Raw genomic sequence first — 19,239 nt, forward strand, 5'->3', positions numbered from 1 at the left:
AAAAGTAACGGACGGTGCCCAGGCCCTGAGTGCAACCCTCAGTAGTGGCACAAAGAGAAAAATAAATAACCAATGCAAAAATGGCATTGGTATAAGTTGTGCTGAATGGCAGAGCTGCAGTATTAGGAAGCCCAAGGTCCTGAGTTCAATCCCTGGGACCACCAAATATCACCATGCTATTGGTGTCACATGGCACCTGCTAGACAGTGTCACCTTCCATACACTTTGGAGCCCCCTCCAGGGAGAGCTCTATGACTCTGAATACACCTTTACCTCTCTGTGCCTCACAGCTCTCTGCCCATCTTTCTCATGAAACCCAATGGCCAAGGAGTTGCAACTCAGAAAGCATCTGAGAGGACAGCATAGGGGAAGCCCGGGAGAGAGCTGGTCACCCTGCACCCCTTTCCCTGCACTGAGTCCAAGATTTGTTCAGCTGGGAAATTGTACATCTAGGAGCCCAAGTTCATTTCCTGGAGCTGCGTTACCATGAAAGAAATTGCCCTAAATGTGAATCCACAGAGGAGGCTGGGGAAGTGATTTGGATGCTCATGAGCAGATTGCAGGAGCCCTTCTGTGCACAATGTTTTCAGCTTGTCTGCTTTCCAATCACTCCTAAATAATATGTTTTATTTGGTGTGACTGCTCACCAGGGCCCAGCTCCATCCAGCATGGGCAGCCAAAGCCCAGCATTGGAAATCACATCTGCTTTTCATTCATAATAAACTAAGTCGGTTTCCAACTCTCACCTCCAGCCACCCAGCCCTGGGACCAGCCTTCCCAAGGAGGCTTCGGGGCTCCGGCAGACAAGCGAGTCATTGAACCAAACACAGCTGCCTGAAGGAAGCGTGACCAGAGAGGAGCAACAGTGCCAACTGGAGCAGTCCTGGGTGCAAAATTAGGACCACCCCACTTCTGAGATGTAGGACTTCAGACAAGTTGCTTATCTTCTCTGAGCTTCATGTCCCCATCTATGGAAGAGGTGATACAAGGTCTTGGTCAGCCACTGATTCCTCTAACCTTGTCTCCCAAGAACAATAACAAAACCAGTGAGATGCTGGGTAATGGTGTCTCACGGTTGTAATCCTACCCACTCAGGAGGCTGAGACCTGAGGACTGTAGTTCCAAGGCAGTCCCAGACTGACAAATCTAAGACTCTTTTAGCTCTACTCAACTGCCAAAAAGCTGGAATTGAAGGTGTAGTACAAATAGTAGAGCTCTAGCCTTGAGTATGAGTAGGAGGCCCTGAATTTAAGCACAGACACAAAGCACAGCAAAGAGAAAATAAAGCAATAATAATAATAACGCAAACCCTCAGGTTTTAGTAAAAATTTGCCTTTTCCAGAGGCAAGCACCTTCTTTCTCTTGAGAGAAAAACTAGGTGATCGGGGATGAGCCAGGGAGTAGACCTTTTGTTTATTTATTTTTTTTTTGTACCAGTCCTGGGGCTTGAAATCAGGCCCTAGGTGCTATGTCCTTAAGCTTTTGTGTTCAAGGCTAATTCTCTATCACTTGAGCCACAATTCTACCTTTGGCTTTTTGGTGAGTCATCGAAGGTAAGAATCTCATGGACTTCCCTGTCCAGGTTAGCTTTGAATCACAATCCTCAGGATTCAGCCTCTTGAGTAGCTAGGATTATAGGTATGAGCTACTGGCCTAAGACTAGACTTGTAACTAGAAGTGAGGGAAGTGGGGTCCTGTGGAGTGGACTGCTCAGAAAAACCTGCATTCATTTGTTCACCTGTGAAACACAATTGAGTATCTAGTCTTAGTTCCCTGGGGAACAGAATATATGGAGCGCCTTGCAGGCAGAAGTGTCTCCACTCTCAGAACCCCCATCTGAGTCCTGGAGTTTACAAAAGGCTCCCAGGGAGCCCATGGAGGGAAGTTCCCCCGGTATGGCTTTCCCCACTGCAGTCTCACTGGAAGAGCTTGGTGTGCTGGGAAGACAGGTGTGTGTGGGGGGGATGCTCAGGGCCCCTCCTGAAAGTTGACCGTGGTCCACTTCCTGCTTTCTTGACCCTAAACCCACATGGAAATAGCTGCATAGCCCCGGAAGGGCTGGGGTAGGAGGCATGGATGGATTGACACACTAAAACTTATTGAAAATGTCACAAAGCATCTTCAGCCTGTGTCTAGTCTTCTGTTTCAGGGGCTTTGGCATTGTCCTCAGAGGAGGAGTTCAGAGCAGGCTTGGGCTCCACAGGGGAGAGAGTTCAAGCTCTGACTAGTGAGCTGTCATTCCCTGCCTAACTAAACCCTGCCAGCTCAGTAGCTACTCTCAGGCCTACCCGGAGGCTTCCTTCCTCTGCTTGCCTTGGGGAGCCCTGCTGGGTCCAAAGGGGCAGGCCAGAAATAGCAGGGAATTCATGCTCCCCAAAATGGATCCTAGACACTGAGGCAGGAAGAAGGGCTACTCTGAGCTGTGGTCTACACAGTCAGAAGCCCCCCAGAAAAACTGAGACCTAGTTGTTCACATTCCAGTTATTAAAACTGCAAAATGAACCTCCCTAAAAACATCACAAACGACCATTTTACAATACCACAGATTTTAGGATCACAAATGATAACAGAGCTCAGCATGGTAAAGGCTGAGGACAGAGGAGGACAGAGGCCAATTGGGTTACATAGTAGGACCCTGTCTCAAGAAGGAAGAGAGAGAGGGAGGGAGGGAAGGAAGGGGAAGGGAAATGGAAAAGAGGAAGGGAAGAGAGATGTAAGGGGAAGGAAGAGGAGGGGAGGAAGGGGGAGGAGAAAGAGGAAAGGGAAGGGAAGTTCGACAGCCCACTAGGGAATGCTCGGCTCTTCCCTTGATGTCTGAGGCACCAGCTGGGAGTATTCTAGTCTGGAGTGACTCCAAGGTGTAGCAACAGGAATCATCCTGAGGGTGGACTGAAACACAGATACTGAGCTAGGATGACCCCATGACCCTGAGCTTCATACCAGCTGGGACACTAACAGCAGCATTTAACTGTGGACTCCTCATGTTGCTTGGGCTTCCTTACTGTATGTCAGCCTTTAGGCCGTCACACTCTCAACCTGGTCTCCAGGAATTCCAGTGGTCCAGAACACTGTCAGGGGCCCTGGAAGGCTGCTTTGTCACACTGTCACCTCTGCTTTCTGTGTTGCCTGAAGCAGCCTCAACACAGTCACCAACTCTATGTAAGTCCCTAACCTCTAATTCTTCATCTATAAACGATGCTAAAGTCTGGGCACTGGGGCTCATATCTAGCTCCTCAGGACATTGGGACCTGAGGATCAAGGTTCAAAGCCAATCCAGGCAGGAAAGTTCATGAAACTCTTTATCTCCCACTAACCACCAAAAGCTGGAAGCAGGGCTGTAGCTCAAGTGGTGGAGCATCCGCTTGAAGTAAAAAAGCTAAGGGACAGCCCAGACCCTGAGTTCAAGCCCCAGTAGCACTACAAAAACAATGACAACATAGTTGGGCATTAAACTCAACTCCTTGACATCAAAGGGATTCGAAATATCATAAGGCAATGGAATCCATCCAAAACGGGACGGCCCAACTTGGAATGGCCATTCACGAGACGGGTGTGAGTCACTGTCTTCCCCCTTCGGTTCAACCCAGAGGCTCAGGTGTATCCGAGCCCTCAGATCCCCGGCCTGGCTTCGAAGCACCCAGTCACCAACCATCAGGACAAATAGCCATTCCAAGAAGTCCTCCGGCAATGAAGGCTTTGACCCAGCCGGCAAGGAAGCGGTGACGGTCCTGGGCTAGCTCCTGCTTCCAGAGTCATGGAAGGCCGCGTGAGTGGACACGGAGCTGGGTTTCCTGAGTCTCCTCCCGGAGCCCCCAGCCCCCCGGGAAGTGGGGTTACCATCCCAGAGTGAGCCGACCACCAGAGCCGGGCCCGGGACTCCCTGCCACCCACCCACCCACACGGGCACCGCGGCCAGGCTCTCGCTCCCAAGGCACCAGGGCTCCTTCAGGAAGCGATGCCCAGGCCCAGACGTCTGGGAAAGCCAGGTGTCTCCTCCCAGAGACAGCCGGCGGGGAGCTCCGAGGGAGTCGCCACGGCCCCCCAGACGGAGCCCTCCTGGGAAGGGCGGGGCCGCGACCAGCGCCTCCAGATGGACAGGGTCCAGCCCCGCCCCCCGGGCCGCGGCCCCGCCCACACTTCCGGCCGGGCCGAGACCACGTGTTCCGACCCGCCTCTCCTCAGACTCAACGCTACTTGTCTCCAGCGAACCGCCTCTTCCGCCGGAAGTAGGGCGGCTTTCCCTTTCCGGCTACGGGTCCCGGAGCGGAGCGGGAGGCCGGACCCGGGAGACCAGCGGCGGCGGCGGCGGCGGCGGGGGCGGCGGCGGGGGCGGCGGGGGCTGTAATGGCGGAGCTGGTGCAGGGGCAGAGCGCTCCAGTGGGCATGAAGGCCGAGGGCTTCGTGGACGCCCTGCACCGGGTCCGGCAGGTACGGCGCGGCCAGCTGGCGGGAGCACGCGAGGCCGAGGCGGCGCGGGCGGGGCCCGGCGGGCAGGACGGGGGTCGGGCCTGGGGGGCGGGAGGCGGCCCGGGCCGACGCTTCGGCCGCGGCCAGCTGTCCGGGGCTCCTGCAGCCCGGAGCTGCCTGGGGAAGAGGCGCCGCCGCTGCGAGGCCCGACCCGGCCTGCCAGGCGGGTTCTCCAGGTGCGAGAAGCCGCGGGGAGAGGGGTCTGCCTGAGCGCCTCTCCCGGGGCCTCCGGGCGGAGGGGACGGGGAGCCGCCGTCTCCTGCCCCAGTAGCAGCGGCTTGCTAGGACTTGGAGCAGCGCATCATTTGGATTTCCTACGTTTCTAGAGTGGAGTAGGAAAAGGGGGGGAAAAATCTTGGGAGGATTATCCTAGTTTTGTGAAAACTTTGTGGAGAGAGGAAGAGGTTAAATGGGTCCTACGCATTTTCTTCTACTGGAGTGCCAGGTGAATCTGTTCCCTCGGTGAAACTACATCAGACAGTGCCGTGCACTTCGTCAATGTGGGTTTTCAGAAAGCTCGGGCTTGCCAGGAGAATGGATAGGGGGCCTGCCAAAAATACTTTCGGGCTTAGGACAGAGCTTGACCTTGATCACGACTAAAAGTCATAGTAACAAGTTAGTTCTAACATTTCGTTCAGTGTCTTGCCTCCATCATCTCTGCTGATGTTTCTGTACGTGTGCTGATGCTTTAAAATTGAGCTGTAACTAATGGCTGCTTGATCCCTCACAGAAATGGTTGTAGTAAAGTCTGGTCTCCATGTAGGTACCGGAAGATGTGATCTTTCCACCTCTTTTCAGTGTTCCAAGAGAAAGAACCCTACCTGCCTCTCAGATACTGACACTTCAGTTCATACTAAGTTGAATCCCAGAACTTTGTAAACATGTACTACCGCCTGAAGTTTTATTATCTGATGAATGTTTCTTGCTGCTTCTTTTTCCCTTTTTTGCCAGTCCTGGGGTTTGAACTCAGGGCCTGAGCACTGTCCTTGGGCTTTTTCCTCTAGGCTAGTGCTCTACCACTTGAGCAACAGCACCATTTCCAGCTTTTCTATGTATGTGGTACCGAAGAATTGAACCTGGGTCTTTGTGCATGCTAGGCAAGCACTCTACCACCAGGCCAAACTCATGACCCCTGTGTCACCTACTTCTTTCCCTCATTGCACTGGTTGGTATGGTATTGTGTTCTCCACTGTTGTGCATGCAGGGTCCTGAGCCTTGTTTTTCATTGGCTACTCATATGTCATGGTTTTCACTCCACTGATATGTTACCATCACCTTGTTGGCCTTCTGTGTTCAGGAAGAATTATATTCCCTGCTTTAAAGGACTCAGAGCCCCAGCATTGCAGAAGGCCTGTAGTTGAACATGAAATGAATTTTGAACCATTGAAAAGATTTCCTGCTGCTCATATTTTTGGACACCCTGCTGTACAGGGAGACTCTTTTGTGTTTGCCAGGCTTGGGGCTTGAACTCAGGACTTGGGCTTAGCTTTCTTACTCAAAGCTGGCACTCTACCACTTGAGCCACACCTCCACATCCTAATAGTTGCTGGTTAGGTGAAGAGTCTTGGGCTTCCTATCTGGACTGGCACAGTGATCCTCAGATCTCAACCTCCTGAGTAGCCAGGATTACAGGTATGAGCCACTGGCTTTGAACTTACATTCTTATTAGCCTTCTTCAGATGGAGTCTGCTTTTGTTGTTTAGTGCCACTTCTGGCACTAAACTGGGGCTCCTGGGGCTTGAACTTAAGGCCTGGTATTCTTGCTTGGCTTTTTCGTTCAAGACTGGTGTTCTACCACTTGAGCCACGCCTCCCCATCTAGTCTTTTGCTGATTAATTGCTGCTGGGCCTCACACACTTTTCTTCCCAGGCTGGCATGTATCCTCAGTCTTCAGATCTTAGCATCTTGAGTAGTTAGGATTACAGAGGTGAGCCACTGGAACCTACTAAGACCCTCTGTTACATGCTGATCCAGAATGGATTGTTAAAGCCATGGTGCTTAGTTCTACTAGCAAGGAAAAACTTCATTGAGATTGTGCCCAGCTCTGAAATGCACCCTTGACTGGAGCAGGACTGCCTTATATGAGACAGGATTGTAAATGTGTTCCTTCTGAGAAGTAACAGAGGTCTATACTCTCACCAAGGACTTGATGGCTACTGAAAAAAAACTAAACAGGTTTCTGGGTCATTTTACATGTATTCCGTAGCTTTGTTTTGAACAAGAATGGGATGTTAGAAATTGCACTGTATGCTACAGGAAAGCATACCTGAAAAGATGTTCATGATTCTCCATGTATGTATGTAAAATGTCAAAAGATCTAGTAAATGGAAATAAGACATTGTGTTTCCTTAAGTGATTGCAGTGTTTTCTCCCTCTTAGATTCTTATAAACACTAGCATGTAAGGCGCTCCTTAAGTTTTGCAGAGCAATAAGCTACCCTTTGCTGTATTTTTTTTTTTTTTTTTTTTTTTTTTGGCAAGTCATGATGCTGACCTCATTGGGATTTGGATCTACATTTCTGGTAATCTATTTACGTGGATCCAGCCTCCCAACCACTGAGCTTCCCTCGTGGCATCTGGAAGCCTCCTTTATATGTCCTTTTAGAATCTTTGTAACAGAGTGACCTGGTGGTTGCTGTTAGTAAACTCCCACATGGACTCTGCAGATCAAAAGGAAATCTCTGAAGATGTCCTGTAAACATTTAAAAATTACCTGGTAATGGGAGGTCCATTGAATTAATGATTGGCACAGATGGGTAGTATGAATATGATCTGACTCAGTGCCCAGACTGCTAGGTACTAAACAATATGGCAGCTCAGAGCCAGTGGCTAACATCTATGATCCTAGCTATTCAGGGGACTGAGACCTGGAGGATTGAGATTCAAAGCCATCTCAGGTGGAAAAGTCAGCAAGGCTCCATCTCCAGTTTATCAGCAAAATGCCAGATTGGCCAGACTAGAGGTATGGCTTCACTGGTAGAGTGCTACCTTTGAGGAAGAGAGTTCCTGCTGGTGTGTAGCACCAGTAGTGTAGTGGCACCAAACTTGAGGTGCACATTAACAGGGTACTGTGCCATCTCTGTTCCCAGCAGCTTTCCACAGCTGGGCAAACTGTTTGCCCATCTCACCTAGAGTTGGTCTCCTGCCAGACTGCTAATGTTCTTCAAGTCTTGAAAGTTTCTCTTCAGTGTGGTAGCGATGGTGAGTTGTTTTGTTTTGTTTTTATTTTTTCTTTTCCAGTCCTGGTGCTTGAACTCAGGTCATGGGCACTGTCCTTGGGCTTTCTCAAGGCTAGGGCTCTACCACTTGAGCCAGAGCACCACTTCGAGCTTTTTCTTTGTATGTGGTACCAAGGAATTGAATCTGGATCTTTGTGCATGCTAGGCAAGCACTCTTATCAGTAGGCCATGCTTCTGGCCCAAAGATAACCTTTGATTTATTTATTTATTTTGCCAGTCCTGGGGCTTGAACTCAGGGCCTGACGCTGTCCTTGGGCTTTCTCAAAGCTAGAGCTTTACCACTTGAGCCACAGCACCACTTCCAGCTTTTTCTAGATATGTGGTATTAGGGAATCAAACCCTGGTCTTTGTGCATACTAACCAAGCACTCTAGCACTAGGCCAAACTCCTGGCCTGGTGGTGAGTTTTTTGAGGCAGAGTTCTGGTACATAGCACAAAAAGATTTTCCTGTCTCTGCCTCTCTTCCTGCCACACCCATCTCCTGGTTTAATATAGACCTCCTCAATGCCTCTGTATTGCCTAACTCCAGAGTTCTTTACTTGTAAAATGGAGGCTTGTGATCCTTGTGGAGTTGGGCATTGCACCAGGAAATGTCACAAGCCGTTGTAAAATCAATAGAAAATAGTAAATTTTTTTTTGGCGGGGCAGGAGGGCAGTCCTGGGCTTGAGCTCAGGGCCTGAGCACTGTCCTTGGGCGTTCTCAAGGTAGAACTCTACCACTTGAACCTCAGCACCACCTCCAGCTTTTTGCTATGTATGTGGTATCGAGGAATTGAACTCTGGTCTTTATGCATGCTAGGCAAGCACTCTACCACTAGGCTAAACTCCCAGCCCCTAAAAAATAATCTTTTGATGGGTTTTGAGATAGGAATACCTTGTTTAGTGACACCTTTTGTTTTGGGAAATGTTGATTGCTGTGTGGTAGTTCTCCAGAAAATGCCTCCTGTGCTGCCTTTTCCCACTTGGAGCTTGTACAGAAGGTCATTTGGAATTTGTGCCATACACCTTGGGCTTATGTGGGACTTCAGTGCATTAAGATGGTGACATTTTTTATTGAAGCACTGAATTTTTTTTTTTTAATTGGTCCTGGACTTGAACTGGGCCTGGGCACTGTCCCCAAGCTCTTCAGCTCAAGGCTACTACCGTACCCTTGAGCCAAGCCCCACTTCCCATTTTCTAGAGGTTAATTGGAGTTAAGAGTCTCAGGTCCTTTTGTGCCTGGGCTGGCTTTGAACGTTGGTCTTCAGATCTCAGCCTCCTGAGTAGCTAGGATTACAGGCATGAGCCATTACGCATGGCCTGGATTTTCCTTAAGAGAGCAGTGTCTATCTACCATTAGAAAATAAACACAGGGCTGGGAGCCTGACCTAGTGATGCTTGCCTAGCATGCATGAAGTGCTTACCTAGCATGCATGAAACCCTGGGTTCAATTTCTCAATACCACACACTCAGAAAAAGCCAGAAGGGGTGCTGTGGCTCAAGTGGTACAGCACCAGCCTTGAAAAAGCCCAAGGACAGTGCCTAGGCCCTGAGTCCAAGCCCCAGAACTAGCAAAAAAAAGAAAAGAAAAGAAACATATTGATTAGATATTCTTTGAGAGGTTATTCTTTTATTCATTTCATATAGTTTTTGTGTTACTGGGGTTTAAGGGCTCCGTGCTAAGATTGGCAAGTGCTCTTGCCATTGAGTCATGGCCTCCAGCCTTGTTTTGTGCTCCTTATTATTAAAGCTCTGCAGTTTGAACTCGGGGCCTTCCTCTTGGTTGCTCATTTGTTTGGCTTACCCGCTCACCACTTTTTGGGTTATTTTGGAGATGGACTCTTAAGACTTTTCCGCCTCTACTGGCTTGAAACTGATCCTGTGGAGTAGCTTAGCCTCTTGAGGAGCTAAGAGTAAGTAGGAGCTGCTGCTGCATGGCTTGCTGGTAACTTTTAAGATCAGGTCTTGTCTCTTGCCTGAGGACAAGCCTGAGCTTCTCTACGAATGTCAGGCTTCTTGTAGTTAGGATGCAGTCATCCACCACATCCAGCTCTATTAAGGTGGAGTCTTGTGAACTGTTCTGCTCAGCCTGGCCTTGGAATTGCAGTCTTCTCCAGTCTCAGCTTTCTAAGTATCTAGGATTACAAGTGTGTGCTACTGGTGTTTTTTGCCTCATGCCAAAGTCAAGTGTACTGAGTGCTACAGAAGTTGAAAATTGGTGTGCTCCTGGTTGTCTTGTACATGTCAAGCAGTTAAAGTTACCCTACAGGGAATCAACTTCAGTCTGTACACTGTGTTCATTGTGTCTTTCTGAAACACTTGAAGGAAGCCAGTGCCTATAGGAAATCTACTGACTGTTTCTATAGCTTTCCTTTAAGGGGACCCAGTAGGATACCCTGCAAAGAATACTTAAAGTGAATTAAGTGCTCTCAAAAGCCAGTGTAAAGGGTTTGGTGCCATCAGTGACCCTGTTTGGGCCACACTGAACTTCCTGTGTGGTACTGAACAGTGGGTAGTGAAAGAAGTACGTACATTCCACCATAGACCTTCAGGCCTTGCTCACTTTCAGCCGAAATTGTTTTTGCTAAAATCTGATAGTTAATATGTATTGTCAGACTTGGCTTTCTTCTGTGGTTGATTGATACCTGAACCGTACATCTCAAACTAGCAGCCCCTGAGCTGAAGAGTCAGTAAGCTGGAATTCTCTGCACAAAATTTAGGAGCTTTCAACCTTTTAACTCCTCCAAGGGTAAAAATTACCCCGGCAACTGGGGAAAAATCACCAGCATTTCTTTTTTTTGTTGTTGGTCCTGGGGCTTGAACTCTGGGCCTGGGTGCTGTCCCTGGGCTCTTCATCTCAAGGCTACAACTCTACTCCTTAAGCCACAACAGCCCCACTTCCCATTTTCTAGTGGTTAATTGGAGATAAGAGTCTCACGTTCTTGGGGCCAGGAGCATGGCCTAGTGGTAGAGTGCTTGCCTAGGGCAAGGATGGAGCCGACATGTTTGTAGCTGCTCATAATAACTGAGTTGGATAGAGGGCTATAATTCTCATTCCGTGCTTGCAGATAGCAACAGGGGAAAAAAGTGATTTTCTCAGAAACGCACATCTGTGGTCACTACTTTATATGTAGTTGTTCTTGGACCTGTGCCTTCTGCATTGTGCAGCTACAAGGGGCTGATGGGAGTGGATGGAGGTGTATCGTCCTTGGACCCACTTGGAACTGCGGCTGTTCTCTAGCCTTTTCTGTATCCACTTAAAATTCAGCAGATAGCTTTTGAAGGGCCACGCAGTTTGCTAAGAAGCCTCAGGGGAGGTGCTCTTTTGGGAGGCTTTCTCAAGGCTAGTGCTCTACCACTTGAGCCATAGCACCACGTCTGGCATTTTCTGTGTATATGGTAATGAGGAACCTAGAGCTTCATGCATGCTAGGCAAGCACTCTACCACTAGGCTATGTTCCCAGCCTAGGGAAGGTGTTGTGTTTTTGTTTTTGTTTTTTTGCCAGTCCTGGGCTTGGGCTCAGGGTCTGAGCACTCTCCTTGGACTTTCTCAAGGCTAGCACTCTACCACTTGAGCCACAGCACCACTTCCGGCTTTTTGCTATGTATGTGGTACCGAGGAATTGAACCCGGGTCTTCATGCATGCTAGGCAAGCACTCTACCACTAGGCCAAACTCCCGGCCCTGGAAGGTGTTTTTTAACTTTACAAGAATGTGAACACTTTTGGGACTCATGGAAACTGAACCTGCAGAAATATATTTGTTTTAGAAAAAGGTCCCAGTTAAGACAGGTGACTGGTGCCCCACTCTTCTACTTTTTCCAGGGGTGAGAGGGATGGTCACCCTTTAACCAGGGCTCCTTATGCTGCAGAGAAGATGAGGTTGAGGAAAAGCTGAGACTGACATCTTACTGCACTGTAATGGAATTCCTTGTTTTGTTAATGCCAGTAAATAGGGCAGGATCAGCCAGTGCCCCATCTCTGATGATAACAATAGCTACCATTCATGAAGCCATGTTGTACAGATGCCAGGCAAGGACTCTTAGATATGTGTGCCCATTTGATGGTCACAGAGTCCTCAGAGATAGTAATCCATGAGATACTTGCTAAATGAAGTGTAATCCTAGCTTCTCAAGAAGCTGAGATCTAAGGATCGTGGTTCCAAGCTAGCCCAGGTAAGAAAGCCCATGAACCATCGTAAAAGCAGGAAATGGAGCAGTGGCTTAAATGGTAGAATGCTAGCCTGAATTTAAACCACAGGACTAACACCAAAAGAAAGAAAAAAAAGCCAGTCAGTAGTTCACACCTGTAATCCTAGCTACTCAGGAGGCTGAGATCTGAGGGATCAAGGTTCAAAACCAGCCAGGGCACTAAGAAGTCTGTGAGAGTAGGGCAGTATCTTTGAGCTAAAGAGCTCAGGGACAACGCCCAGGCCCAGAGTTCAAGTCCCACAATCAACCAAAAAAAAAAAAAGTTCATGAAACCCTTATCTCCAGTTAACCACCAGAAAACCGGAAGTGGCACGGTGGCACAGGGATAGGGCAGCTAACCTTGAGCTGAAGGCCTCGGGGACAATGCCCAGGCCCAGAATTCAAATCCCATGACCAATCCCCCCTCCCCCCCAAAAAGTCCAAGCCTTGCACTGGTACTATTCTAGCCCCAGTCTCCTGAGTGCTAGGATTATAGGCTCACAGCCTGATTATTTTAACTTTTCTTTTTGATAGGACAGGGATTTGAACTCAGGACCTTGGGCTTGCCAGGCAAGGGCTCTAACATGTATACCTCTCTAGCCCTTAGTTTAACTTTCATCTTTTTTGTTGTTGGTGGTGGTGATGGGCCTTAAACACGGCCTGGCACTGCCCTTGAGCTCTTTTGCTCAAGGATAGTGCTGTACCACTTTGAGCTACAGCACCATTTATTTTAACTTTTTTTTTTTTTTTTTTTTGCCAGTCCTGGGGTTGGAACTCAGGGCTTGAGCACTGCCCTTGGGCTTTTCTCAAGCACCACTTCTGGCTTTTTCTGTGTATGTGGTACTGAAGAATCAAACCTGAGGCTTCGTGCATTCTAGGCAAGCACTTTACCACCAGGCCATACTCCCTGCCCTTATTTTAACTTGGTTAAGCCCCAGTTTTCTATAAAGTGGAAATCCATAGTGGCAGTAATTTACAAAACAATAGGTGAGTATAGTTTACTTGCCTTATTCTAGCACTAGAAAGACAAAGGCAGTGAAAGAGGTGCTGTGGCTCAAGTGGTAGAGTGCTAGCCTTGAGCTGAAGAGCTCAGGGACAGCACCTAGGCCCAGAGTTCAGCCCCATTTCTAACCAAAAGAAAAAAAGAAAGAAGCAGACCTCCCAAATCCCAGCTACTCTGGAGATTGGTGACTTGAGGCTAGTCTGGAAAAAAGTTAGAGGCCTCCATCTCAACAAGCAAGTGGGACCTAGGGTTTCATATGTGTGGTCCCCCAACTGAGGGAGACCATAGATAGGTGGATCACTCAACACAATGAACTGAGGGCATAGAGTGCATGCAAGACTGAATTCAAGCCCCAGTACTACCAAACCAAACAGAAGAAAGCTAATATTGGGTGGGTGGGTTATGACTACCGAGAGGGACGTACAGGACAGGCGTTTCTTCTATGTATGTGGTACCAAGGAATCTAACCTGGGTCTTCATGCATGCTTAGGCAAGCACTCTGCCACTAGGCCAAACTCCTGGGCCCCTGTAGGTGTGTTTCTTTTGGTGTTTGGAATTGAACCCTGGGCTCCCTGAATGCTAAGCACTTGCTCTATTCCTGAGCTTTGCCCCAGCCCAGTGTGGTTTCTTGTCTGGGTGCAAGGTGCATAGACACTTTAGTATGTGCAAATACAGTAGGTTTGTGCCCTTTTCTGTATTACTGTTCCATTTCAGAGAGAGGTTCCTTATTGTGTGCCTGGCATTGGTCTGTGTGCTTTGCACTTCTTACTTTGCCCAGCATGGCTGTAATTAGGCCTGCTGGCTCCAGATCCCACAGTAAGGTGAATGGTAGCTGCTTTATGAGGTCATTAAGGGGGTGGCGAGAGCACCTGCAGGCACTAAGGGACTGTGAGCAGTGCAGCTGATGCCCTCCTGTCCCTTACTCCTAGGGAGTGAGTGCAGGACTTGCTTGCCCTTCCTTGCACTGACTTTTGATCCAGTGCATGTTTAGGCACTGGACACCAAAACCCTGCCACACAGTTTCCTTCTGCCATGGAGCAGAAAATAATCCAGTCCAACCTGGGTTTTATCCCAGGCAGTGGCAGGGAGCAGCTTACAGGGAGGTGAGCTGGGCTCCTGCTCCCAGAATGCATCTGTGAGCTCTTTCTTGTGCTAGATTGAGTGGTGGCGATACTTAGTGACACAGATATGGTATGTAGATGGCTCTTTTCCTGGTACTTGGGTAGCTTTGCCGATTTCTGCTGAGTAGAAAGTTCTGAGAAGGATGGAGTATGGCGATGCTTGCAGCTCATCATTTGGTTTATGAGGTGGACAGTTGCGATTATGTAACTGGCCAGGAGAGAACTTTTTTCTTAAAAGTATACCAAGAGCCAGGTGTGGGGCACGGTGGCTCACGCCTGTCATCCTAGCTACTCAGGAGGCTGAGATCTGAGGATCAAGGTTCAAAGTCAGCCCGGGCACAAAAGGACCTGAGACTCTTACCTCCAATTAACCTCTAGAAAACGGCAAGTGGGACTTGGCTCAAGGATAGGGCGGTGGTCTTGAGCTTTGCTCAGGGACACTGCCCAGGCTGAGTTCAAGTCCCATGACTCACCAAAAAAAAGTGTACTAAGAAAAGTTGATTGCCAGCTTTCCTAACTTGGGTGATTTATCTGTCACCTTCAGAGTTTTTGCCATATCTGGAAGCCCTCAGTATGCTTTTAAATTGAGACTTATTTAATATGTTCCTAGAGGAAAATACATTTTGCTGTGCATAAAAGCTAATTGAGAACTGTCTTAAGTTTAAAAACATTGATCGAAGCTGGGCGCGCAGTGGCTCATGCTCACGTCTGTTATCCTAGCTGCTCAGGAGGCTGAGATCTGAGGATCAAGGTTCAGAACCAGCCTGGGAACTTAAGACTGTGAGACTCTTATCTCCAGTTAACTTCTAGAAAATGGGAAGTGGGAAGTAGGACTGTGGCTCAAGAGGTAGGGCGGTAGCCTTGAGCTGCAGAGCTCAGCAGGGATAGAGTTCAAGTCTCATGACTGACTTAAAAAAAAAAAAAAATTCGGTCCAGCCCAGCACCAGTAGTTCATGTTGCCCACTGGCAATCCTGGCTACTTAGGAGCCTGATCTGAGGATTGTGATATGAAGCCAGCCTGGGCAAAAAAAGTCCTTGAGACTCTTCAGTTCCCAGGCACTGAGTTCAAGCCCTAGTACTGATAACAAAAAAGAAAACAACAATATTAACCTATCCGGGCAACAGTGACTGTAATCCTAGCCACCCAGGAGGCTGAGATCCATTTCACTAGACTCCATCTTCGAAATAACCAGCAAAAAGTAAGGTAGAGACATGTTTCATGTAGTAAAGCATCAGCTGAGCAAGCAAGCCAAGCAAACATGAGGCCCTGAGTTCAAATGCCAGTGATATAACAAACAACTGACCTATGCACTTCCCAGAATCACTTCATCTGCTATGGTCCTGTGGAAAACAGGACCTCGTTTAGTGTGCCCTGCATTTATTTTACAGGTGGAAACACCAAGGAGCAGGGCCCTGAGATCTAATTCAAGGGCACACACTGGAAGAGCTGGCTAGAAAATCAGGACTTGTGACTGCTGGTACGGTGCTGCCGTCTCTCGATTTCTGCTAATTATTGACTATGGAGGCTAAGTTCTATGATGCTGATTGACACACTGGAACTGGGGTTTGAACTTGGCCTTGCACTGTCATTGGCTTTTTCATTCTAAGTTGAAGCTCTACCTCTTGAGCCACAGCTTTTTTTCCAGCTTTTTTTTTTTTTTTTTTTTGGTGCCAGTCCTGGGCTTGAACTTTAGGCCTGAGCACTGTCCTTGGGCTTTCTCAAGGCTAGAGCTCTACCACTTGAGCCACAGCACCATTTCTGACTTTTTCTATGTATGTGGTATTGAAGAATTGAACCCAGGGCTTCATGCAGAATGGACAAACACTCTATCACTAGGCCAAACTCCTGGTCCCAATTCTCTCCCTCCCTCCCTCCCTCCTTCCCTCCCTCCCTCTCTCCCTCCCTCCCTCCCTCCCTCCCTTCCCTCTCCCCCTCCTTCCCCCTCCCCCTCTCCCTCCCTCTCTCTTTTCTCTCTCTCCCTCCCTCCCACTCTCCCTCCCTTCTTCCCTCTCCCCCTCCTTCCCCCTTCCCCGCTCCCTCCCTCTCTCTTTTCTCTCTCTCTCTCTCTCTCTCTCTCTCTCTCTCTCTCTCTCTCTCTCTCTCCCCCCCCTTCTTTCTCTCCCTCACCCCTCTCCCTCTTTCCTTCTTCCCCTCTTCCTCTCTCCCTTCTTTCTCCCTCTCTTCCTGTCTCTCCTTCCCTCCCTCTTTTTTTTTTTTTTTTTTTTACATTTTATTTTATTTATTTATTTTTTTTTTTGCCAGTCCTGGGCTTGAGCTCAGGGCCTGAGCACTGTCCTTGGACTTTCTCAAGGCTAGAGCTCTACCACTTGAGCCTCAGCACCACTTCCGGCTTTATTCTATGTATGTGGTACCGAGGAATCGAACCCGGGTCTTCATGCATGCAAGGCAAGCACTTTAACCACTAGGCCAAACTCCCAGCCCCCCCTCCCTCTTTTTTTGTGCTGGTTCTGGTACTTGAACTCGGGGCTTGGATGCTGTCTCTGAGTTTCTTTTTGCTCAAAGTTAGTGTTCTACCTCTTGTGCCACAGCATACCACTTCTGCCTTTTTCTGCATAGTTGATTGGAGATAAGAGCCTGGGCTAGCTTTGAACTGAGTGAAGCAGGATCCTTAGATCTCAGCCTCATGAATTGAGTAGCTAGGATTGCAGACAGGCGTGAGCCACCAGTGCACCAGGCTTATTCCCATTATTTTATTAGACATTTGAAGTCTTTCGGGGGGAAGGGGAAGGGGTCATGGAGCTTGAACTCTGCCTGGGTGCTATCACTGAGCTCTTCATCTCAAGGCATCTGCCCTTGAGCCAAGGCCCACTTCCCCATTTTTTAGAGGTTAATTGGAGATAAGAGTCTCAGGTCCTTTTGTGCTGGGCTGGCTTTGAACCTTGGTCCTCAGAGCTCAGCTGAGTAGCTAGGATTACAGTCATGAGCCACCACACCTGGCTGAAGTCATTTTTTATAAAAAGGTGATATTTGTGTAAAGGAATGCATTTTTTTATGTTGCAATACATAATGTAGATAATACAGTATAAATTTAATATATATTATGATGTTGAATTCATATCTAGCATGTATTCAGATTTAGTCTACGGACTTCAGAGCGTACTTTCTTTGTTATTGTTTTGAGGTAGTCTTATAATAATGAAGCTCATGCTGGACATGTGCTGGGAATGCAGGTATACACCACTAAGGCTGTTCTCTTTGACCATTGACTCCACTGTCAGTGGAAATTGCCCAAAATATAGATAATTAAATAAACAAGATATAACAGATGTGAGCTGGATGCTGGTGACTTTATAATCCTAGCTTCTCAGGAAGCTGAGATACACTGACTCGAGCTTCAAAACTAGCCTCGGCAGAAAAGTCCTTCAGGCTCCATGTCCAAAATAACCAGCAAAAAGCAAAGCTGGAGCTGTGATTCAAGTGGTAGAGATTAGCCTGGCAAGCAAGTTGAGTGAAGTGAGGTTCTGTGTTCAAACCCCAGTACTGGCAAAGTAGAGAACAAATCTGAATGCCTGTTTTTAGAAGGCTGCTTGATGTAATCTGAATTAGGAACAGGAAACTATTGTACTAGTTGTAATAAATTAGCTTTGGAGGAAAAAAAGTGGCATTGCAGACATGTGCAGAACTCCTGTAAGGCAGGTTGGGGAATCTGGTAGAAGGAAGAGTCTGGAAAGCAGGTGGAAGTGGAGACATGCACCTTGTGTTTAGAGCCATTTAGCAGTTGTTGAAGATGTCAGGTCTCTGTGGGGGCACAGGGCACTCTCAGTTCACCTGCCCTTCCATTTGAGTCCTTGAAATCCCACAGCCACCTCCTCTGCGCCCCCCCCCCCCAGGCCTGACCCAGTCATGTGGAGTATGAGATCAGAAGCCAGTGGTGGAATGGGTAAGCCAGAGTAACAGGGAAAATGACAGTTTTGCCTGCTGCTTAGGTATATGAGATGAGGTGTTTTGGTATTTACTTACTAAGGAAAAGAAGTGTCTTAGAGAAGCACTCAACCACCCTTGTCTTTTTACCTGACAAGGCAACTTGGTTATCTGTTCATAGACATTGTACATGTGTTGCTCAAGTCTGAATAGACTTTCATGGACTGTGCATGCTGGCTGTCTTGTGATCTCGAGGTTCCTCAGCTGTACTACACAGTGCAGAGACAGTCAGAGAATATGTAAACTGATAGGTGGGTTGCATTTTTTTGTTTTGTTTATGTGTTACTGAAGAATCAAACCCAGAACCTCATGCGTTCTAGGTAGGCACTCTACCCACTAAGCCACTTTTTTGAGGGGGAGGGGTCATTTGTGAGGCTTAAACTTAGGGCCTGGGCACTATCTCTGAGCTCTTAGTGCTCAAGGCTAGTGCTCTACCACTTGAAGCTATAACTCCACTTCCAATTTTCTAGTGGTTAGTTGGAGATAAGAGTGTCACTGACGGGCTGGGAGTTTGGCCTAGTGGTTAAAGTGCTTGCCTAGCATGCATGAAGACCCGGGTTCGATTCCTCGGTACCACATACATAGAAAAAAGCCAGAAGTGGTGCTGAGGCTCAAGTGGTAGAGCTCTAGCCTTGAGAAAGTCAAAGGACAGTGCTCAGGCCCTGAGCTCAAGCCCAGGACTGGCAAAAAAAAAAAAAAAAGAGTGTCACTGACTCTGAATGGTAGTCCTTAGATCTCAGTCCCTTGAGTAACTAGGATTAAAGGCATGGGCCACCAGTGCCAGACTGTGGGTTGCATTCTAACAAAGCTTTCATTGCCAAATCAGGTGGCTTGCCTGCCGTGGCTTGCTGACCCCTGGACTAGACTATAGACTGTAGGCCAGTACCTCCCAAATGGTTTTCTTAACCTTTTGTTTTGTTTTGTTTTTCCCAGCCCTAGAGCTTGAACTGAGAGCCTGCGCACCATCCTTGGGCTTACTCAAGGCTAGTGCTCTACTACTTGGGCCACAACACCACTTCCAGCTTTTTCTATGTATGAGGTACCAAGGAATCAAACCTAAGGCTTCATGCATGCTAGGCGAGCACTCTACCACTAGACCACAACGGCCCCTTAAAGTATCATGTCTCTTTCTTCCTTGGAGACTTGTAGCAGGTTCCTGTACCAGTCTGTAAACTCCAAGCTCCATTTCTGACCTGTAAGGCTCTACAACTTTTCCACCTTTTAGAGCCCTTTTGGTTCCCTCCACTCTGACATGGATTTCTCTCTAGTGTGTACCTTCTAAGCCTGCTTCTGTCTTAG

At 48.2% G+C, this 19,239-nt stretch overlaps 1 protein-coding gene across 4 annotated transcripts in view; it reads left to right on the forward strand.

Moving 5' to 3' along the window:
• Window positions 1–3,670: 3,670 nt before the first annotated feature.
• Window positions 3,671–19,239, forward strand: part of Fubp3 (far upstream element binding protein 3) — a 54,159-nt gene continuing 38,590 nt past the window's right edge. The window contains exons 1-2 of one of the 4 annotated variants that reach the window (XM_090330825.1): window positions 13,992–14,067; window positions 15,387–15,475. Coding sequence is in view for 3 of the 4 variants with exons in the window: in XM_090330822.1 (XP_090186948.1) it covers window positions 13,860–13,979 (120 nt within the window). In the remaining variant the exon portion in view is untranslated. The other 3 variants (XM_090330824.1, XM_090330823.1, XM_090330822.1) reach the window with 3 other exon arrangements.

This window comes from Megascapheus bottae, chromosome 3, assembly GCF_031878675.1.
Source record: "Megascapheus bottae isolate mThoBot1 chromosome 3, mThoBot2.hap1, whole genome shotgun sequence".
In the NCBI taxonomy this organism is placed as follows: Eukaryota; Metazoa; Chordata; class Mammalia; order Rodentia; family Geomyidae; genus Megascapheus; species Megascapheus bottae.